The sequence below is a fragment of the Homalodisca vitripennis genome, chromosome 6, assembly GCF_021130785.1.
Source record: "Homalodisca vitripennis isolate AUS2020 chromosome 6, UT_GWSS_2.1, whole genome shotgun sequence".
Classification (NCBI taxonomy): domain Eukaryota; kingdom Metazoa; phylum Arthropoda; class Insecta; order Hemiptera; family Cicadellidae; genus Homalodisca; species Homalodisca vitripennis.
The window spans coordinates 84,789,092-84,813,649 of NC_060212.1; the positions used below are offsets into that span (position 1 = coordinate 84,789,092).

Sequence of the window (24,558 nt, forward strand, 5' to 3'; positions counted from 1 at the left end):
CTAAGATTGTTCAAACTCAAAACGGATTGTATAGAATTGCAGCAAAATGTTCAAAATGTCAAATAAGAGTAAATTTATAAAGAATCCTTATGAAAAACAAGTAAAGAAAGAATCTAAGAATAAGGAAGAATCGAGATTGAAGCTAGAGAAATTCATGCACCAGTACGAAAAAAGTTTAAAAAGAGAAAAATTATAACTTTAGGAATTGACGATTTATGGGCAGCAGATTTAGTTATAATGTCTAACTATTCAGATCAAAATGATGGATTTAAGTATATGTTAAATGTTATTGATACTTTCTCAAAATATGCTTGGTCAAGAGCTATCAAAAGAAAAAACGGCAAGGATGTTTCAAAAGCTGTCGAAGATATAGTAAAAGATGCCATAAGGATCAATCACAAACCTCCTAACCTACTTCATACAGATAAGGGTTTAGAGTTTAAAAATAAAGAATTTAATGATGTTTTGAGAAAATACGACATTAAGATTTATCATACTGAAAATGAAGAGAAATCAAGTATTGTAGAGAGATATAACAGAACTCAAAATGAGAGAATGAAAGTAATTTTTGAGATTAATAAAAACTTTAAATGGATCGATATTCTTCAAAAAATCGTAAACAATTATAACGATACAGTTCACAGCACAATAAAAATGAAACCGAAAGACGTAGATAAAGATGCAGAAAAGGAGTTATTAGAGACCGTTTTCAAGTATATTCCACCAGAAATTCACACAAAAACTAAATTTAAAGTCAATGATCATGTAAGAATTGTTAGTAAAAAACAAACATTTTCAAACAAATATAAGAACAATTGGTCAAGAGAAATCTTTGTGATTTATCAAATTAATAACACAGATCCTGTAACTTATAGTATAAAAGATTTAAATAATGAAGAAATAACCGGAAAGTTTTATGAATATGAATTGAGAAACTCAAAGCTGTAATTTTTTCTATATAAATGGAGGCTCAAAAAAGAAAGTGTACAATTTGTCAAGAATATAAATATTTTGAAGAATTTCATAAAAATAAGACTAAAAAAGGAGGAATAGAGTCTATGTGTAAAGTTTGTCGTAGTAAATATGAGAGAGAATTATACGATAAAATAGAAAAATTAACATTAGAAGAGAAAAAATGTTGCGTTTGTAAAGAAATTAAGGATATTTCCAAATTTTACGATTGGCATTATAGTAGAGATAAAAAACATACGCATTGTAAAGATTGTGCTATAAGAATTCAACGAAAAAGTCAAAAGAAACCGACTCTTTGCGAGTGTGGACGAATCATTCAATGGTTACCTTATCTTCAAAAACATTTACAGACAAAATATCATAATTCGAGAGTTTAATAAAATTTAGTAACATTTTCATCGTGTAATAATTTTTTCTATATAAATGGAGTCTCAAAAGAAATGTACAAAGTGTCAAGAATTTTATAAGGAAAAGAATAGAAAAGACTGTTATTGTAAGGAATTATATGATAAAATGGACAAATTAACTTTAGAAGAAAAAAAGTGTTACTTTTGTAAATAAATTAAAAATATTTCTGAATTTAATAACTGGCAGTATAGTAAAGATAGAAAAGATGCTTTTTGCAAAGATTGTGCTAAAAAAATTTTCAGCGAAAGTTATAAAAACGAAATGCCTTGTGAATATGAAAAAAGAATTCTACAATGGTTACCTAGTTATGCTAAACATTTACAAACAAAATATAATAAATCGAGAGTTTTTAGTAAAATTTAGAAACATTTTCATCGTGTAATTTAGATATTCTATAAATCAGTCGAGATTCTGCCATATTTGTAGTAAAATGATTTCCGTTGTATAAAATATTCAAAGATTCTTTCATTTGGTTGTAGAGATTTATACTATTTGGATCTCCATGTCTTAATAAAATTTCCATTTCTGGGTAATCAATTTCAAGTTCTTTCAATCTTTTCGGTATTTCTCTCTTTTGAGCTCTGATAACGTAATAAGGATATTCCCACATGTGATTCTTCTTAATTAATACAAAAACATGGTGTTTTTTCATAGCAAAATCTTTACAAACAAGGTCTGGTTTCATTAAGTCAATTTTTACACTTTGTTTTGCGATTATTTCCGTTTTTATTTCATCTTTAATTTGCAAGTGTTTAACTTCGTCCTCTAAATATTTAATCTTGTTTTCAAGTTGTACTCACCAAATTTACGAATACTTGGCAAAACTTCTTTTGTAACCCAATTTTTAAACAATTTCGCTTCTGATTTATGCGATCTCAAAATTAAAGAATAAAGTCCAGATTCATTAACGAAAACAGTATTTTTTTGAAAGTTAGAAGGTAGGGCAATCGAATGATCCACCTTATTTATTTCAGAATATGATAATTTATCATCATTATCAACATGCTCTCTAACTGCGTGTTTCGTATTTTCATATTCTAGAATTTCTGCAACATCTTTAGCTTTAAACCAAAATTCGTTATTTTTATCCACAATCGTAAAAATATGTTTGTTTTCAAATCTAAGTTGATTATTGAGTAGGTCTACAACTGACTCCATTTAGATAGAAACATTTTTATTTAGAGAATAAAGGCCAGATTCATTAATGAAAATAGTATTGTTTTGAAAGTTTGTAGGTAAGAACGATTCGTTCCCCCTTGATTCATCATTCTTTCGACAATCTTAAATATATTGTTGTTTTACTCTCATTATTTAATAAATTTCCCTCAGAGTCTTGTATAGTTAGAACGATTTTTTGAATTCTTTTAATATTTTTTCTAATCGGAATATAATCGATTTCATTCGGTTTTTCACTGATTTTTGATCCATAAGCAACATTTGGAAAAAAAGTGTACAAAATTTCAGATTCTTTGTGTAAATGTTCGGTATGATTTTCAAAACTAGGTTCAACGAGATTACAATGTACTTCAATTACATCGAACGGTCTAAATTTTGGCGTTTTATTTCCTAAATATACCTGATTTGGCTCAATAGTTTCTTGAACAAACCCTAATAAATCTACAATAATTGCTGAAAACATTATTGTTACTGGTGATTTTATTTGAATTTTATTAGAGAGATAATTTTTTTGCATTTCAAACTTGTTTTCGTCAAAGTTTAAAGATTTATCTGATTGTTTGAATGTTTTCAGATAATTTTTAAGGGAATTTTTTATTTGATCGAAAGTATAATATCCTTTGTTTAAACCATAATATTTTGTTATGTTCTTCTCACTAAATCCTATACAATAAGGAGAACTTTCACTAATATTTATTACAAAATTGTCAGAATAAAAACCGCTTAAACCGATAAAATAATTTGATTCTTCCTCTAAGTGTATAGGATGTTCCAAGTTTAAAAATAATTGAGAGCTTTCTGAAGTCAACTTGAACAGCTTCATTTTCGCTATTTAAATGGAGAAATTTTTAAAGCAAAAAGATCAGATAAAACTTCAAACGTTTGAAGAAAGTAAGAAAGATCAACCAATCAGATTGTTAATTGTTGGTTCAAGTGGATGTGGAAAAACAACTTTATTATTGAATTTTATCTACAATAGGTTGATTCCTTATTCCAATTTGTATGTTTTTAGTAAATCTTTAGAACAAGACGCATACAAAAAATTACAACAAAGATTCAAAAATATTGAGAAGAACTTAAGCAAAGAAATATCACATTTTTATAATGCTTCTGAGGACATAGTTCCGTTAAGCAAATGTAAACCCAATTCGTTAATCGTTTTTGATGATTGTATTTTGGAAAATCAGGACGTTATTAAGGAATATTTCGTAATGTCTCGTCACAAAAACATATCTTGTATCTATCTTTCCCAATGCTTTTCAAAGGTTGATAAACAAGTTATTAGAAATAATTTGAATATGTTGTGTGTTTTTAAGCAAGATGATCACTATTCGAGAAAAATTTACAACAATTATGTGGGATCTGATATGAGTTTTAACCACTTTAATGAATTATGTGATAAAATTTGGAAAGAAGACTATGGATTTTTAACTATTAATCTAACTTTGAAGCCTAAAAATGGTAAATATCTGAATAAATTTTCTAATATAAATGCTGCTCAGTGGTCTGACAAATCTACTTGATAAAATATTTGTTACAATTATTTTTATATTATCTTTACTTTTTATTTACATTATGAAAATAACAGAAAAAACGGTAAATCTGTTCACGTTCCACGTTCACGTTCATGTTTCACGTTCGTGTTTACGTTTCACGTTCATGTTTTACGTTCGTGTTTACGTTTCATGTTCGTGTTTCACGTTCGTGTTTACGTTTCACGTTCATGTTTTACGTTCGTGTTTACGTTTCACGTTCGTGTTTCACGTTCGTGTTTCACGTTCATGTTTTACGTTTCGTGTTTACGTTTCACGTTCGTGTTTCACGTTCATGTTTTACGTTTCGTGTTTACGTTTCACGTTCGTGTTTCACGTTCGTGTTTCACGTTCATGTTTTACGTTTCGTGTTCACGTTTCACGTTCACGTTTCAAAATTTTTCTAATTAAATGGTGAACGTAACTTCTGAAGAAGCGAAAAAACTTGATCAAATCGAAAAGAAATTAATCAAAGAATTTAAAGAACAGATTCGAATTGATGAAAAAGAACAAGAATTTATTCAAAAAAATCAATCAACCTGTAACTTCTGCAATAAAAAACGTTGAGGGCAAAATTGAAAATGTTTTAAGTGATAATCAAAATTTGATGAATTTGGTTCCAGTTGTACGACAATTTGCCGATATTTCAATTCCAGAATCTGAAGAGTTTGAATTGCCAAAATTACCATCTTCAACACCATTTAGACCTCGAATCATTGAAGACTCTACCATAGTTGAACCAATAAGTCCTGGAACAACGGATATAATAATTGGTGAAATTGGTAAAAAAATTTCTTCCTAGAGCAAAGGATGATAAATTTGGTTTGTATTGGGACAGAAAAAAGAGAAGTTTTATGATTGGAAATTTACCCGTTAATTTTGAACATAATGATATCATTATTAATGAAAAAACATATGAAGGAACTCAAGGTTTATGGAGATTATTAACAGACTATGACGCTCCAAAAGATAATTTATATTCTGAAGAAGATTTGAAAAAGTATACAGAAATTTTATGGGAATCTGACTCAATTTACAAAAATAATGATCCATCTACTAAGAAGCCTAAGTCAAGTTAGAGGTAAAAAATATATTAAATTAATTAAACCAATTTGGGAAAAACGAATCGAAGGATCAGGTGTAAGAAAAATACAATGAAAATAAGATTGAGTTAACAGATATATCGACGATTTGACAAAACTCGATGGAATTATAAATTATATTTATGCTCAAGAAAAGGCTGGAAAAATGAAACAACAATTTTTTTGAACGAAAAGAAAGCTATTAAGGATTTTATTTCGAACAAACTTGATGAAATGATTGAAAAACCTGATGGAATTAAATATTTAAACGAATTTTGCCGACAATTAAGTTCATCTATGATTGAGGGTAGTGGACTTTTGAATGATTTTATCAACAATTTACCTTTTGAATTACACGTACCAACTTATCAGTATCTGGGGCCCTGGCACAAAACTCGAAAAAAGACTAAAAAGAGGAGATCCTGGTATAAATAAATTAGATCAAGCTGCTACTGGAACACGATATTTTTTATGCAAAACATAGAGACACAAATTCCAGAACATATAGCAAGATAAAGTTTTGCAAGATAAAGCAATGGATAGATTTTTATCAAAAGATGCTAGTTTAGGTGAAAGATTTGTTGCGCTTCCAACAGCTGGAGCAATGTTTTTGAAGAGAAAACTAGGAATTGGGAATCGAAGAGAACTTGAAATTTTAACTATATAAATGGAGGTGAATGTAAATTTCAGCAAAAAAATCAGAAAGAAAAAATAAAATCCGCTTTTAAGAAGAAAATACCCGTTAGTAATTCAATATTAAAATAGATCAACTAAAAAATGGCGAAGATAAGATATTTTTAACAAATAGACAATACAAATAAACTCGAAAAAATAAGTAAAAACAATAAAGGAACCAGAATAGAATTTTCTTATAATCAGTTGAAAGAACTTAAAAATGGTGGACTTTTGAAAGATTTATTAGATTTTGGAGAAAATATTTCCAGTTGTTAAAAATGTTTGTTCCTTATGTTCGTAAAGCTGCTCCAATCGTTAAAAAGGATGTGATTCCTATTGTTCGAAACATTTTTAAATTGGTTAGATAAAGAGTTGGAAGATGTTACAGGATCTGGATTAGATGAAAAAACTTTGAATTACGTGAAAATCAAACATTGAAAAAAAAATTTAAACCTTTAACATTCGGGGAATTGGAAGAAAGAAGAAGAAATCTGCAAAAATATTAAACATTTTTTAGAGGAATCTTCATGAGAGATACATTACCTGAAAAAGTTAAGAAATTTGAATGTGGAATTGTGAATTTAGACTCGATTATGGAAGTGGAACGCATTGGATTTGTTATTTATAAAAAATGATAAGAATGCATGTTATTTTGATTCGTATGGAAGAATTGAGGACAAAACCACCTATAGAATTGATTAAATATTTGAAAAAATCAAGCGTCTACTACAATGATTCTCAGATTCAAGACTATAAAGATCCCCCAATTTGTGGTCATTTATTGTGTTTTTGTGTTGAATGAACTGAGTGATGGTAAAGATTTTTAAAGAAGTTGTTAACAAATTATTACTTAATAAAATATGGATTCACAAAAATATTTTTGACGTATTTGGAACACAAATTATTCAAAATGTAGATAATAGTTTTTGAATTTTGATTAGTTTGAGAAATGAGTTTGATAACAAGTTAGAAAATTTATTACAAAACCTTCCAGATTCAGATATGTTTGCTGTCGAGATTGAAGATTTTAAAGCAGAATATGATAACAAACTTGCAAATTTCATGAGTTCAAATGAAGTTGCTGATAAAAATAAAAAAACAATTGAAAAATAAAAGAATTTGAAGATGGGTGCAAAAAAAATATTTACCAATTTAAAATGTCTCATATCGAAAAAGCTGATAAAATTACTGAAGCGATCAAAGTTGAAAAGAATTATGTTAGTTTGGCTAATAAAAAAAGAATTGTCGGTGTTCGACCTGGTATTGACAAACATGATGTTTGTTGTTGTTAAAAGAACAAATTTTCAAACCTCTAAAATTTATCAGAAAACATCGATATTGTTGATTTACATGATCCGAGAATGTTAAAAATGCTTAGATTTTAAAAGGAAAAAAGAATTAGCAGTGTTAGTAAAGGAATTAAATCCATTTGATGTTGTTGTAATGATTCAATTAGAAGATCCTATTAAAATGTATGTAATGAACTAAAACAAAATTATGAGAATCATAAACAGCATGTTAAAGATTTTACAACAGAAGTCTATGAAAAAACTTGATGAAAGAAGTAGACAAAGATCAGTAGAAACGATGTTGGTGAAATTAATGAGAAAAACTTACTAGATTTAAAGAGTCTTTTGATAAGTTTAGTTTTAGATGCTACGAAAACTTTTTGGAGAATATTGGTCATAAATTTTGTTGAATACAATGATTCTTATGCTGTCAAATTTCAAAAATTAGAAGAAAAAATTAACAAAGTTCGAGGAAGATCTTACTGAAATAGGTATTCTCGTTGGGTTTTATGCATGATAAAATTTTCCTTATATAAATGGCGCCTCATATACTGTGTGAGGAAAGAATGTAAAGAAAAAACTGCAACAAATGATCATAAAATACTACGCAAACATCAATGGAGTTAAGAGAATATCTGGAAAATGTGCTGAATGTAACGCTAAAAAGAGCCAATTTATAAAAACTTGAAAATTTTTTCCTAATAAATAGAGATGGCGGGACATTACAGTGCTTTCGATCTTTTTATAATGCAACACGAAAGAGATTTGAAAAAAGAACATTGTGGGATGATATTTCTCAAAAAATATGAATTGTCCGAAGATATGATGAGATTATACGTAAACAAATTGAATTGGTATAACATTGCTAAATATCAAAATCTGTCCCCAGAGTTCATTCAAGAAAATATACATTATCAATTAAAAAGATCATATGTCTGTTCTTTGTCTCTATCAACACTTGAGTATAAAGTTTTTGGATGAAAAAAATAAAGATACAGTTGAATTGGAATAATATTATAGATAGTGGTTACTATCCTGTGCAAATTTTATTGAAATATGTGACCGAGATCGCAAAATTTAAGGTAAGAGAATCCCGAATATGACGAAGTAGATCCATTAAAAATGACTAAAATTTATCATCTTTTCTTATAAAAACGTACATTAGATCGATGAAAAAAATGATATCTTTCTTATACATGATGTTTAAAATTTCTAAATTTTTTCTCTTATTAAATGGCGGACTACAGAAAATATGCTAGTGATATTGAAAGGGCGGAGTTTAAAAATTTCTATCCAATTAGTAAACAACAATTTGAATGAACCGAATAAAAGAACTGAGTTTTTAATATTGATTTTGGAGATAACTTTTGCTCGTCTAACTTTCCAGTTTTATATTTCTGGAAACTTTAACAAAACAAGATGATCAAGCATATCTTGGAACTGATAATGTTAGATTAATCGATAATTTTATACCGTTTTTATTTTCTAAGATTGAAGTAAAGAAAACACAATAAATTGATAGAAGAAGTCGAAAACTGTGGCCAATTAAGCACAATTAAAGGAACTATTTCGTATTCAAAAAGTGATGTTATTTCTCAAACTTCTAATGGTTTTGAATCAGATTTTTAAATTTGGTGTTTTTGAAGCAGCTGTGAAATTTATCTCATTTTGGATTAGGATTTTTTTGAAAATGTTACTATTCCGATCTATAAAAGGAGGATTTTATCTAAGTTTTATAAGAGCAGAAGACGATGATGTGATTCTGAAGACTGCAACTGGAAATGTTATGCCTGTTGATGGAACAAATAACAATTACAGATTTTTTTTATTAGAGTTCCAATGATTGATTATAAAAAAACACGAGTAAAATTACATTGATTGATGAAATTACAAAAAGTCAAAACATTATGATTAATTTTCCTAGATTGGCAATGTATTGAACAAAAAGGTATTTCCGGAACAACTTATTCGGTTCGATATTACAAAAATTTTAGAAATATCTTCAATCCCAAGTTCCCAAGTTCGTTATCATGGTTTTCAAACAGGGTTGAATAATCCAAGAAAAAAATCCTCAAACAGAATAATCAAGAAAAAAATCCTTCAAAAAATTATCAAGAAAAAAAAGTCTAAAGTTTGATAGTTGAAAAAAAATACAGAAGTAAAAAATAACAAGTAAAATTGAACGGTTTCTTATATTGAATGAATTACAAAATTTAAACATTTATCAGGAGGTCCTTTCAGAATCATGTATCAGAATGTAATCAAGAATCAAGGATTTTAAGAAATGTTTACTGTAATATTAAGAGAAATTTAAGTCCACAAGAATAATTGGAAATGTAGCGAATAATAAGGAAATTTAAAGAATTTGAATACAAAAATAGAAACCTGACAAATATCTTTATGTCATGGTGACCTACAACAAAGAGAACTGACAAATATTGATATTCAAAAAGCTGTTACAAAACGCGAGTTTGACAAATTTTCAAAAAGCTGTTACAAAACGGTTTCATACTGAACGTTATTTCAATTTGGATGATGTTCTGTAAGAACGTTTACAAGAGAAAATTGTTTTTTGAAAAAAATGGTGTTTCTGAACGAAATTTAGAGAAATTGTAAATATTTTTGAAAAAATCGTCTTATTGTTCGAATTGTGAATAATCAGTAAAATCATTTTACAGAAAATTGTACAACTTTACAGAATGTTAAAGACATTGATATAATATTCATTTTAATTTTCAAAAAGAGAATATTACAACTTAAAAAAAAACATGTAAAAAAAATGGATGAATTGATATAATTAACCAAAAAAACTATTCCAGGTTTTAAGGGTTGACCGAAGGAAGTTAATGATTTTAAAAAATACTTTAATATTTTACTGATCCTATATACCAAATTTCAGCAAAAAAAGCTCCAATAGTTTCTCGAGATATAAGAGGTATTAAGATAAGGGAGAGGATTGGGGTAGATTTTGAGATAATATTCATGAAATTTTAAAGATAAGGGTACTGAACTCGGGGCTAGATTTTGAAAATTGTTGAAGTTTTTTTCATGAATTGATTTTTTTGTTTCAGATTGTTCAGATTTTTTTTTTATTTTTTTATGTATATTACGGAAATAATAAGAAATAGGGGATGGATTTACAGTTAAAGTTAAGTCCGAAAGAGTTAAGTAATTATATTAACCAAGTGTACCAAAACTTGAGTCATATAAATCGGTTGAGTGGTTTGTATGAAATATAAAATTATTAATATAATTTAGAACTAAATCCGTAAGCTCAGAATTAATTGAACTTACCTGCCTATCAATATAGCAGAGATATAGCCTTATAACTTTCGAGTACTCCCGTAGCTCAGTTGGTAAGACATGCGTAAGACGGCTTGCCTTCAAAGCCTGAGGTTTCGGGTTAATATAAATCTCCCAGAGCTTCAGATGCGCGCTTTTTATTGAGGAAGACATAATCCTTGCGTCTTCAGTGGTTGGGTATTACATTCTCAGTGGTCTTTTACACGGATTTTGTAAGGGTCAAAATTTACTTACCAAAAGTGGCCATAGTGTAATGAATAATTCCCTAATTGTATCTCTCCATCAACTTCCTACACAGTAATTTGCTTACCAAGACCTATTCACTGGTCATTGGGATACGCAAAATTCCTTGCAAATTACCTTCATTCACCTTCTCACAAGAACCCGATCATAACAATTACAGCTCCTTCCATTCAAATACTTGGTTGGGACAACAGCAAATTCCCTTAATTTGTACTCTCCATCAACAATAGACACAGTAGTGAATTACTAGATTGAAAATTAGAGTGATTCCCCTTAGCGCAAACACTCTACACTAAACACCCACCAAGAGACCCACAATTATTCCCTAATTGTATTAACTCTGTTGGACAACTTCTACACAGATGATGTTACCAAAGACAATTGATAGAAGTTGAATGTCTTTTCATTCCTTCATAAAAAATACCAATGCGACGTACTCTTTAACAAAACAATCTTCCTAGCCAATTAACTTGGTTGGACAGTAGCATTTCAGGGCCAAGTCTCTAAACAAATTGATGATGTTAATATTTATTCTCTTTCATTCCCCATAGCGCAAATTCTCAAAAATAACACTCCAATAGACACATTGTATGATAAATCCTCGATTTCTTATTTATCTCTCTTTCATTCCTTCATAGACAAAATATCCTGAACTCGTCTTGAAAAATTTATATCTCGGAAAAAATCTCTAAATTCCTTCCAGGAATATTATTTCATTTTTTTATGAATATAGAAATGTAATGATCACGTTACATAAGTTTGCGCTGAAGAGTTAATGCCAACATTATGTTACCAAGTTTAATAATATCGGTTGAGTTAAATTTATGAAAAAAAAACATTTAGTTAGTAAGATTGTAAAACTCGGCAGAGTAGTTCCATAATTCAAGTGTTTAATAAGGAGAAAAGACCTTATAAAAATATTTAGAAATTTGTTTAGATGGAATAAATGCCTAAAGACCTAAACCCTAGGTTACAAGTTTAATAGAGGCTTACATTATAAAATCTGCTTAGTCAAAATTACAATACGGAGGATTGAAAACAAAACAAAATTTGTTACAGAATTAGAACAACAGATAAATATTTTTAATTATCTCCTCAACTACCACATTCCTTGAAAAATATCTTTTTCCTTTCAAAAGAAAATTTACATTAGGTTTTCAGGTACGGTATCGATTACACTACGTTTATTATTAATGAAAAATTTTTTATCTCTATAATCTTTCACTATTTTTGGATATTGAATTTGAATCGATACATGATTTAAGCCAGAAATCCTCGATAGATCTTTCACACTATTTGGATATTTAAGTACACTTGGAAAAGATAAATAATGACCTCGTGAAAAACATCCTCGATGTGGTTTTACTAACACTTGACATTCCTACCCGACTTCTCGAGGTGATTGTTAGCTTGAGCAAATCATATCATTTTCCGTGTTTTCTCGAGTGAGTTGTTTAAATTTATAGTTTATTCGTAGCATTTGAAAGCAGACATAGTTTTACAACAAATAGATTATTTGTAAGCGAGAGTTTACATTTAAATTCAATCTGCTCAACGAAAGTACTAGAAAGCAAACAGCTCTAGATTCGGTAATTCATTCGTGACGTTACGTGATTTTACTGATTTTACGATTCATGATTATTTATTGATTTCCTTAAACAGTATTCCCTTGTTACTGTTGAGCCTATGGAAGCCGAACAGACGACCGCCATATCATATCTACTTATATATATATATATATATATATATATATATATATATATATATATATATATATAAAATATATAATATATATATATATATATATAAAATACACCGGATTGAATCGGCATATAAATCTTCTTCAACTGTCCTTAATTTAGAAACTAGAAAGTTCAGAGTAAAGGCGAGCAAATAACTGCATCTCCGTAAGTGAGAAAGTCTCATGAATATTCCGCACTTGACTCGCTTACATTCTACACCTTTAAGCTTTTCCACATCACAGTCACTTAGCAAGAAATGTGTTGTATGGTGAATTTATATTGTTTGATAACACTTTGCATTTAATTGAATTTTCAGCGGATGTGAACAATGTTTTATTTATTGGAATCGAAGACTAGCACTGCTCTCTGTTAATTGGTGGCAACTCTGAAATATTAACAAATATTGTCTTGTATTATAATATAGAAACCCTTGAGCATGATTTAACTCATTTGGGATGTTTTCCTTGACCATTACCTAAACACTTGTTGCAACAAAATCACTTGAGAGCAAAGTTTTGTTGTAGAGTGGTCAAACAGTACTCAATGTTATATAATTTTATAAATTAAGTATTATTGAATGCCGCAGCTGTGCACGCGATTTCATGTTGGTTGAATAGGGTACAAGTACAAAAGTCTGTTTCAGAAAACGTTGACTTTAAGTTTAAATAGCGTGTTGGAGTCCTAAATTCGGTATTTACGGTTACCAATGAAATATATAAATTATTATGTAACGTTATGAAGCTTTTGAATAAATAGATCCATTAATTTCAGTAACACTTGAACTATTGTTATAGATGGAATTATACGAGTATGTCCATTGTAATCTTAGTAAAAGCACTTAATAATGTGATATGATGGAGGCGTTTTATATATATATATATATATATATATATATATATATATATATATAAAATGAACGTTAAAATGATATATAATTTTCATGTACATCTATTTAAAACGTTCATTATTATGAGGTTTAACAGTTAAATACAATTCCACAACCTCTTATATCAGATTTTAGTTTAGTGATTAAAGACTAACTTCCGGATCAAAACAATAGTATTTTACAATCTACAATTGAGTTTGCTTGTTGCCACGATCAAATATATATACATATATCTAAAGTCTTTCCATGCCATAGTAATGCTTGCGGTCTCAATCAAGGAAGAGAATACTCATGTTGTTTTAAAGTCATCTTCGGTGAAAAAGGCGGTATATTTCTGGTGTCAGTAGTCTCTTCATAGCATATATATGATATGCTATTTCTGTATATGTATGTGATATATATATATATATACATATGTCATATATATATCATATATATCATTATATATATGTTATATATCATATATATATATATATATATATATGTTCAAGTTCAAGTTCAAAACATCTTTATTCAGAGAATAACAAAGTTGAATACATGCAAAATTAACAGTACATGCAGCCTATAATGGCGCGTGCGGGAAGGTGTGTGTGTGTGTGTGTGTGTGTGTGTGTGTGTGTGTGTGTGTGTGTGTGTGTGTGTGTGTGTGTGTGTGTGTGTGTGTGTGTGTGTGTGTGTGTGTGTGTGTGTGTGTGTGTGTGTGTGTGTGTGTGTGTGTGTGTGTGTGTGGTGTGTGTGTGTGTGTGTTATATCTAATACGAATTTGTGTCAAATTACTTAAACTTCACCTTTCTACGATAGGGGGAAGTTGAAAAGTATAGTTAATATAGTGGATATAGTCCTATTTAAGGACCTATGGCTGGTTGACCTACATGAAAAAACTATCCCTTTGGTTTGGAGAGCGTGAGGCTCATGTGTATTAAATGTTTTTGTATTAAAAAGAAAAATATTGTTCTAGGATTACAACCCTACTTTGACCGCAACCGGTGGTAGATTTTCATAAAAATTCTTTTGTTTATTCTTTAAGCTATAAAAAATGGTGTGTGTCGAAATTCATCTTTTTAGAAAATTGGAAAGTCTCATATAAAAATTTTGTTTATTTAACGGTTGTAACTCCATTCAGAACCGTATGGAAAATTGGTCTTAATGAAAAATCTGTAATTTTTTTTGTTGAAACACAAAACACTTGTGTGTAAAATTTTATCTTTTTAGGACGAGAAATTAAAAATAAAATATTGTTTTTCTAGAGGTTACATTTAGGTTACATTTTAGATTAACTCATTTCAAAAGTTCTGAGTTTGATCTTCATAAAAATGTTTTACTTTTTTTATTTAAGCTATTACAAACTCAATTTAACCTCTACGAGTGGTTTATATTCATGAACAATGTTTACTTTGTCAGTTGACAGCATAACACAAACTTTTTTTCAAATTTAATATTTCTAGGACATCAGGAAGTAACAAACTCTAACATAGGTCTTCTACGAGTTGCAACCTCATTTAAATCTGTGCAGAGTATGATACACGCATGATTAACAATTTATTTTTCTAGCCCAAGGGTATGTTGAGAAACACATCATAGTTCTTCTAAATCTCATTTCTCTAATCTCATTTCTTTTAATCTCATTTATAACCCTACGAATGTTATATAATCTTGAAAATGCTTTAGTTTTTTCTATTCAAGTCATGAGACACACCTTTCCCAAATTCAAATTTGTTGAGATATCAGGAGGTAGAATAATTAGTGGCTGAGGGCTTATATAAATATAGAGGGGGTATATATATAGACTAGCTGGCTCGCCGAACGTCGCACCGCCTTAGAATTTAAAAATGTTTTAAACTTCGACACCTAAAAATGATCAGAAATTTACAATAAAACGCAAATTATTCTTTACAGACAATTACTATTACACTTACCAATTTTCATGGTGATCGGTTGAACAATTTTGCATTGAAAAGAAATATCAAAACACATTCATTTGTATGTAACAAAATTTACAATAAAAACTTTTATAATTCTGAAATTATGTAATAATATCGACATCAAATAAAACGCACTTGTTTAATTTCATTATTTCTGATATTCACATTTTTTCTTTGTGGTGTGTAAATATAAAAATACAACGGTTCTGCGACGCGTGAACACGCGACGTATAATTAATTTGTCCTTGCGTGAAACAGAGAAACTCCACATTGATTCTGCCTACTTCCAACGAGTGGCCTTGTTGAAAAGTCACTGTGGTCAAAAACTGAAAAATACAACTGATTAAATTCACTTCCGCTCTAATTTATTTACGGTTCCACGGTAGAGTTTATGTTGTTGCAGTGACCAAGACAATAAACACGTGTGGGTTTTGGAATCCAACTTAGTTTTAAAAGCGTTTATTTACGGTCTGCGATGATTCTGGTGCTAAAGAAGAACGTGTGATTAGAAAGCTACTGCAGTCAAAATTCATCAACTCATGCATGTATTTTCTGCTTCTGATATAATAGTAGGAGTGTGCCATCACTTTTCTTTTCCTTTATTGTAAAATTTCCTTCCTATTGTAAAATGTTTAAGAGAGACAACCAGTTTCGATAACCTTATGTGCAAAATATTCAGAGCTTTGTTCATCAAGGTGGGATAAATCTAAAATTAAAGTTAGATAGTAACATTGTCTTTGCAATCTACATAACACTACAGGTCAACCACTGTATATTATTGTATAAATATTTTCTAAAATGTTTGTAAACTTCAGCTGAAAGTGTCAATAGCTGTTTTTAGGTTCATTAAATTTGGACTCCTTCTCTCGAGTTTTATTTAGACTAGTAAACTTCATTTAATTTTATATATAAAGATTAAATTTTCAAATTATATAATACATATTATATAAGAATATTTATTATAAGATATGGAAGACTTTCCAAATTTCATAAGAAGTAGAACACTAGTTTGCTAACTTTGTGGTTGAATGCAGTCTTGAGACCACAATACTGTCGAACATGATTAGTTTCTTATATGATATTACATTGAAGTAAATTGCATGTTGCATATTTTTACACAGTCCTGAGTTTTTCTGTTTGTATTTATTATAAAATAGTGCTTTTTTAGAACGTGGCACTCTCAGTACATTGCAAGCCTTGCAGTTTTGTGCAACTCCCCAAGAGATAGAATATGAAGAAGAGCGAGAGAAAGTCTAAGTACTGAATGTTTCATGCATGATTAAAGCATTACATTTTTCCATGATGCAGTGATAGATTTTTCATGCCTCAGTCAGTGGTGGTTGCATCATATTCTGTACGCTAGAGTTTTTCTTGTGCTGGTAAAACCGTTATAAAGAAACAGTTGCACTTATTTCATTAATTCAATACAGTCTGGGAAGGAGGCGACAACTTGTACATTACACTCTCATACACTCAGTAAAATTCCATCTTTGAAAGTTTAAAGTTTTATCGTCCCAATTAATGGGACAAATTTGGGCTCATGTTAGAAATAAAGCATTCGTAGACCTACTAATAAAACAATTTCCCATTGTGAACGAAAATGATTTTTGATTACTTAAAATATATTCAAGGCATTAAGTCATGAGAAATTTCTAAGTTTTTAATGTTCAATTCATACGCCTGGTAGTTTACAGGTACCACATAATTAGGGTTCTGCGAGGTCAACATTCAACTTTAGTATGTGGAAAAACGTACTCATCAGAGCTACAGGAGTTGCATCAGTGCTGCTAGCCTACCTATGAAAGTTGGGATAACTAGAATAACTCATTACTAGTTAGAGGCGATTTAAAAATGCAACATGATTATGTGTATTTCCTATCATTACGCTCCAACATTGAGATAACAGGTACTATTTTCTTTAAAGTCTCAATTTACATAATGTGGTACTTAAATCATGTGCTGTAAAGAAAAAGTTGAATTTTAGGAAGATGTTTTTACCAATGGGATCTTTAATGGTTACACATAACAAAGTATTCAAGAAAAATTGCATAAGTCCACTTGCAAATTTCTTTTTACTTGTACGGAATTTGAGAGCCCGTGAAATCTCGGCTAGAGTGCCATAGCCGTCCTCATAGGCTAAGAAGAAGTCAATGAAGAATGATAGTCAATATTATAAGTGCTGGGATTCATAAATGTTGTTTTTTATATACAATTTGGTCGTTTAATTTAAACGTTTTGGAATCATAAACATGTTTTTAAGTTTTCTCCTTTTTATGATTAACCTTGCATCGTCTTAACACCTGAAGGAGATGAAAAACAAAAGTTCTAGAAACGTTACGCATGACTATTGCAAACATTACTATTGGTCTCCATCTGAAATGTTGTTATAATTATAGAAAGACCGATACATCTTTAGCATTAGGTACTATTTAGTACTGACAGAGATATGTCACTGTTTTAAATAAACAAGATGATTGGTTGGGTTTACCAACAGCCATACACCACCATTTCTGTCTGATTATTTAGTGATACAATATCGTCAGAGTAATATTGTACCGATCGAACTGACATGTAATGGTATATAACATAAAACGCTTTGATGCAGTTGATCGAGTGAAATCTAAAATACAGGAGGATCGTTAAATACCCCACTTCATACAACCATTACCATTCGTGTAAAGGAAAGCGGATCAGAATTTCAGACAATGTTCAATCAGTGCTCATAACTGAATCTCATTCATTATTTTCAATATAGGCGTTCTGCTATAAATGTTTCCGATTTCGATTACTGGCTGAGCGTTAGAGAAGCATACCATTCAAGAAGTTTGAATAGTTCCATTTATGTTTGCTTGTCAGTCTATCTGTGTCAGTCCGCACGATATATCGGAAAGTAACTACATTATAGACTTAAAAAACAAAACTCGTTTTTTAGTTACGGACTAATTAGTTATGGACTTCATTTATGCAGTAATAAACTCTGAGTTTATAAGATGGTGCAAGCCACTCCATGAGATATTTTACGCGTTGTTGAACATCTTTTATTGATTACCAACTCGTTCCCCTTCAGTCCTTATATGCTATTGACTTAAAATAAATTTTCACGTGTTATCTAATTATAAAATGAGAAAATATGATGGTGAAATATTTCTATAGTACTACTTTTTCAACATAATGGATAGGTAAATTAAGCAAGTTTCTCGGATGACGAGTATTATGTTCCACAATCCGAAATCCTGAGTCTGAATTTCCACATGGCCACATTCCAAATTTCCACATTTCCAAGGTTGTCCTTCAGGCCTTACTTTTAAGCATTACACTAGCTCTCTACCTCTTTTAGTGAAAATATGTATGTCTGTAAGAAAAGCGCTAGGTTAATGTGTCGTATTTCGTAAAACAATGACATCATTAACTAATTAACACTTCTTGTTATTTCGTAAAACAAGATTAACTGTATTGGCTTTATTTTGACAGGAACTGCACGTAGTGTAAAAGCAAATTTAATTCCTAAATTTTGGTTTTGTTCCACGAATTCCAAAAAAATAAACAGCAGTTATATAGTGTCGGTGATGTCGCAATATAATAAATACACCTTCAGCGCCCCATTGTTACTGATACACTACTAAAGTTTGTCCCAAATATTAGAATAAATAAATGTCTAGAAACATTGCAAAAGAATTCAGTTCGTAAACTTAAATTATTAACAGTCTGATACTTAAAAGGATATAAGTCATTTGCCAACATTATATGTTACATAATGTATAAAACATCGTTTCGAGGATTGAAATCTATCCTCGACGTCACGTGAAAAAATAGTTATTCATAAAATCGAGCGTCCAACAATTGGCTGCCACTAAAAATAAAAATAAAAAAATAAAACGAGAATACAGGTAAAGGTATAAAAAAGAAGTACAGGAAAACCGATCTGGGCAAACCAATGGATGTACAGAAGCGGCACAATTCTAAATCCAATCCAGATATTGGGGTAAGAAAGGTTGACCCATGGGCCTATTTTACTGCATAAAAGAACTGTTGGAGTAGATTGGGCTCCCTTAATATTAGTGGCTTTTTAAAGAGTAAACATGAGGGAGTTTCAATGGAAAAGGCTTGAAAAGAGCTAGCCTTTTCTTGTTCTAAGGCGACATATATGAGATATAGCCCGTTATCCTTTCTCATAAGTTCTTGACAGCAGACGGCCCTGCTGTCCCCTTGGGGGCCCGTATCCCCAATATTATCCAATCTGAATATCCTGTCACTCTTTAAGGAGCCCAAAGATCCTTTTAGGCCTAATTTCAATGAAGATTTACTCATAATACTGCCATAAGTTAACAGAAAAGAAGGATACACCTATCATTACGAGGGTATTTAATCTATTTGTGCCGTCTTTACCTTGACGATGACTGTAATAAGAACGTCTTAGATGTCATTTTTTGGTATTAAGATCGAAATCGTGTCAGTTTCATATTCTGTCAGCTATACCATCCTTTGGATTATTTGATTATATAAACGCTCCCTGGTTTTTTATATGGCAGATATAATAATCTCATTTTCTCTCACTGTTTGACTAATTCTTTAGGACAAATTAAACCTTTCTCGCTGCCATAAAAAACTTTGGGTTTCGTTTTTATAGGTATTTTAAACCATGATAAATCTTATATCGTATAATTTATTAGGCGTTAAAATATTTAATTTTTAATGGTGAAATTAATGTATATTGAAACACCTGTTTTATTTTCAAATGTCATATCATCTGGCGGATATTTATATATCGTAATGAAAAATCTATAAAAAAGGTACACATATAAATTTTCGCTCGCAAATGATGTCATCATAAATTATTTTGTCACTTACTATCGCAATGGTATACTACTTGGTATACTACTGTCAGATGGTATACTACAACATCTCAAAAACCAGTGACAAAGAAAAGTTAACTAAATGGAGCAGATAATTGGTTAATTAAGTTGACGGTGTTTTGTTGTTCCAAGGTGATGTTCCCTTCTTGCCTTAACTGTAACAGATTAGCTTCATTATGCTTAAGAAGCAGATTTTTTACGGATTTTTAAATTAAAAATAGTCTCCATTATGACTATTGTAAATTATATTTATAGAATTTTGAACAAAAAGGCAACTATGATATTTTTTTATTGCTGAGATTAATGATGTATCTTGCACAGATAGGTTATATATATATCGGGTTATGTTGTTGTTTTATCAAACTTGTTAGAATATATTTTGAAGACTGATATAAGCTTGAATCTAATTTAATGTTTTACGCTATATAATTGGTGTACAGAATCATTCGCCAGGAAATAAGACGTTTGATTCAAAATTAACGTCAAAATTTTGCTTGAGCCAACAAGTACTTGATTCAACTACTAAACCGGATCCTACGTTCCATGTTCATGTATAGGAAAAGGTGGAAAACGGATCAAAAGCGAGGAGGACTGAGTGGACCACGGCGTAAGTACCAATATAAAAGTTGTGGAACCAAAAGTCAAACTGACTAACTGCTGAATTATAAACTATATTCTATGTCATGTACGGTAATGTTGTGAGAGGCGCACAGCACCAACGAATGTTAATAAGACGCAAAGAATCATAGCGCAACATTATGATGACTAACAGCATACCTGTAGAGTACTTTAAAAAGTACAATCCTAACTGTTATAGGGAATGATATGTTACTAAATAATTCCCTAATTAAGAAATTAAAGATATCTAATAAATTAGTCAAAATAATAGTATTGTATTTACAGAGAGAAGATGATAACTCTTTATAATAATGACCAAAACAAAACAGGTGGTCTATATCTTTTAGAATACTAAAATAAATTATATTTTTAAATCAGCTAACCAGCTGACACTACATGAGCCCCCTAGGGAGACTGGAAGTCAGGGAGCAAGCCGTAAACGCACATTGCGACCAAATCTGGTAGCGCACTCTGGTGTTCCGTTGTCCGGGTCTGCAGCAGGTGTACCGATACTGTGTGCCGGTGTGTGGGCGCTTCTTGGTTGAGGCTGTGGGGAAGGGTCAGGTAGAATGTAAGCAGGCTTCACTCTGTCAACGCTTACTTTAGAGCTTCTATCTGCGATCTGGATGGTCATAGTTTTGTCGTCACGGCTGAGCACTTTGTGAGGTCCGCTGTAGGGAGGTTGCAGGGCTCGACGCACAGTATCGTCACAGTATCGGATTGACTGTTCCAAGTGGACTGTGAACGAGGCGTGAAACTTTGGCACGTTGGCAGAGCTGACAAGTTTGGGCCCAAGTGCGGCAATCTCGCTGAATATTAGGCCAAACAAAACGTTGAGATATGAGGCGAGGTGAAGCTTTGATGCCGGGATGACTTAAGTTGTGTAGAGAGTCAAAAACCAGTCGTCTGAGAGGAGCAGGTACAAATGGTCGGAGTGAAGGATTAGAAGTGTCACAGAAGAGGTCAACGTTTGAACCAGGGACTGTGATTCTCTTGAGCTTCCGAGAATTTATATTTTATATAAAATATAATATATAAAATTTATATTTATATTTTTAAATCAGCTGACCAGCTGACACTACACTGTTTTGGCATTTTGGAACCAAGATCAGGACATTGTGCAAAAAATGTGACAACTTTTAGTGCAGTATCCGTCCTATTTGCAGATGTTTGGAAACTTTAGAGCTAGTGTCAAGTTTCTCATGTTTATTTGAGGTCTAACATAAATATATTTTGTATTTACTTTACATTGTGATTCTGCACAAATATATTTCTCCTGGTAATTAGAATTAATTTATGTTTTATATTAACTATGAGATAAAGTAATACTTTACTATTAGTTGCTTTTCAAAATAAAACCATTAAGATCTATTGAAAGATTTTGGTTCTAGAGATTTGTCAAATAGTAAACGCATTTTATAATTTCATTTATTTTTAACAATCCAAGTTAATACAGCGTTTTCAGTTCTTCCCCATTAAGAAAATAGTTTATATTTTTTGCCTAGTCACTTCAGACTCAGTAAGCTTTGTTGACTAAATTTGGTAATAAATACAATTGATACTGTATTCACGTACATTTAGGTGGTTAAGTTGATTTATTCAAGGAATCTATTTATTAAATATAATTAGCAGTTATCACGCATTTTAGTAAGTTTTGCACCTGAATAAACAGCTCTCATTCGAGCTAATTTTATTTCCGACATCCAATGTTGAGTTTGTTTTTCTTCCTACGATGAAGAAATTGTGTTTAAAAATACGTATTTACGGTCATTGTAATTTACTCCGATCATAGTATTTTTGTTCCATAGCCGATTTTACCCCTTCTCCGATTAAGACAATACAATATACAGACACAGCTCAGAGAAGCCTATTTTTGTCAAAAGACAACTAATTTAGATTTCATAAGTGTCTTTAAATTTACAGTAAAAGTTAATTCGTTGTCTCTTATATCTGCACTCCTAGCAGTTACCCGCTACTTTGTACGCAATTTGGTAGATGTTTGTACGTGTAAGACCACTGTTGGTTGGAAAAAATTATATTTCCGACGCCAATGTTGAGTTTGCCTTATTGCGATGATCAATAAAGTATGTCAAAAAGTGTATAATTTACTTCCATTATAATTTACTTCCTCTTAGTAAAATTTGTTCCATACTTGATTTTGCATTGCTTCCCGACCTAAAAAATATATATCACATATTAGAAAACTGCTGTCAAAAGTGAACTAAGATGAGCTTAATATCAATCTTTAAATGTATAGTAAAAGTTAAATAGTACCATTGTATTTTAGATCTAATAATTAAATATTTGATTACAATTTTAAATTAAAACGCAATTAAAAATTACACTACACGTTTGTTTCTTTATAAACTGAAAAATACTGTTAATATTTGAGTACATTTAGAGCTATAATTGGTACATTAGTTTAAAAACGCAGTCCAGCGATCTTTCATCTAGCATAGTTCTTGCCAATTGTTTCAAAGGGAGTCTTCGGAGTCAAATTCTGATTATCGTATGTTTTAGGACATTTCTAAGGTAGATGAGTACTTACGTAATCGCTGAATACTAGGACTGCGTGATAATTCATGGTTATTCCTACCATTATTAGAAATTAATCATGTTAGAATGCTGATACAGAACGGTTGATTACATTATACAATAAATGCTCTTTTAATTAATATTTCACAGCTTTAGAGACCAAGATGGGATTTCTCGCAACTTTAAAAAAAAATGGGGCGTAGTCCAGAAGGAGATTTAAAATAATAATAAGCCTATGTTCGTCCCAGGGACCGTAAGAGTTTACATGTAAAATATCAGTAAAATCAGTTACACGTGAGTACAAACGAAAACAAAAAAGTCATATGTACTTTTTCATTTATAATTTTATTATATTTACATACTGTGGATAAATATACGATCAAAGTTCCATGCTTGGTTAGCAATTACCTTGCAAAGAGACATGATGCTCAAAGTAATGGTAGATATATTATAGATTTGGTCCTAGGACACCACCCATGTGCTTCAGAGGGCGCTAAAATGTGCAACATTCCTGCACAATAAAGTTAAAATATAGCCTAACGTAAACGGTCTATATTTGCGTATAAAATGGTTTTGACCTAGGGGCTCCGCTTCCGTGGTTTTAAAGCCGGTTATAAGCTAACTATCCTGTAAAAAATCCAATCAACTAAAATTTGTTCAAAGTAATTCTATACATTATGGATTTTAGTCTAGGCCTCCGTCATCCTGTCTCAAAGAGCGCTGAACAACCATCCTGGTTTCAAATTTATGACATAGATGGCTCATGCCAATTTTTAAAGAATGCCTTCAAAAGAAAGACGCCTACAATAGTTCTGCATAAGATGGTTTATGCACAAAAGGGCTCCGCTTTCTTGCCTCAAAAACCGGTTAGGAGCTACCTTGGTTATTACTTGTACTATAGAAAATTCATATCAACTTTCGCTGAATCCATGCAACCACGAGGTCTCTAGCCTGATTGCTTATAAAATTACCTACCTAAACAGAACCTGCCGAAACCCCACCAAGGGTAAATTTTTATTACGTAAAACGTAAATTTCAATTTTGATTAAAATTATCCAATCACAATGAGTCTAAAGTAGTTATGTATGAAACGCTTTTTACCCTGAAATGACTTTTAGAACGTTCATACCAAAAGCTATCCGTAAGAAATAAAATTCTGTAAATACAACTTAAAATGTATTCTATTACTTATGTTAAAAATTAATATGCTCATTCAGCTGGTCTCACATAGACTACAGCGAATTCCCTGTAATGAAGACCTGCGTATAATCCAAAACTCCTCTGTTCCCATCCTGTTACAGAAAACTTCATATAGTCCATAA

General features: G+C 30.7%; 1 protein-coding gene across 1 annotated transcript in view; it reads right to left on the reverse strand.

The window, feature by feature from the left end:
• Nucleotides 1-23,659, reverse strand: part of LOC124365447 (thyrotropin-releasing hormone receptor-like) — an 82,748-nt gene extending 59,089 nt beyond the window's left edge. The window contains exons 1-2 of the mRNA XM_046821429.1: nucleotides 23,645-23,659; nucleotides 21,147-21,557 (exon numbers count right to left, since the gene is read on the reverse strand). Coding sequence (XP_046677385.1) covers nucleotides 21,147-21,557; nucleotides 23,645-23,659 — 426 coding nt within the window. The remainder of the gene's footprint in view (nucleotides 1-21,146; nucleotides 21,558-23,644) is intronic.
• Between the last annotated feature and the right edge of the window lie 899 nt (nucleotides 23,660-24,558).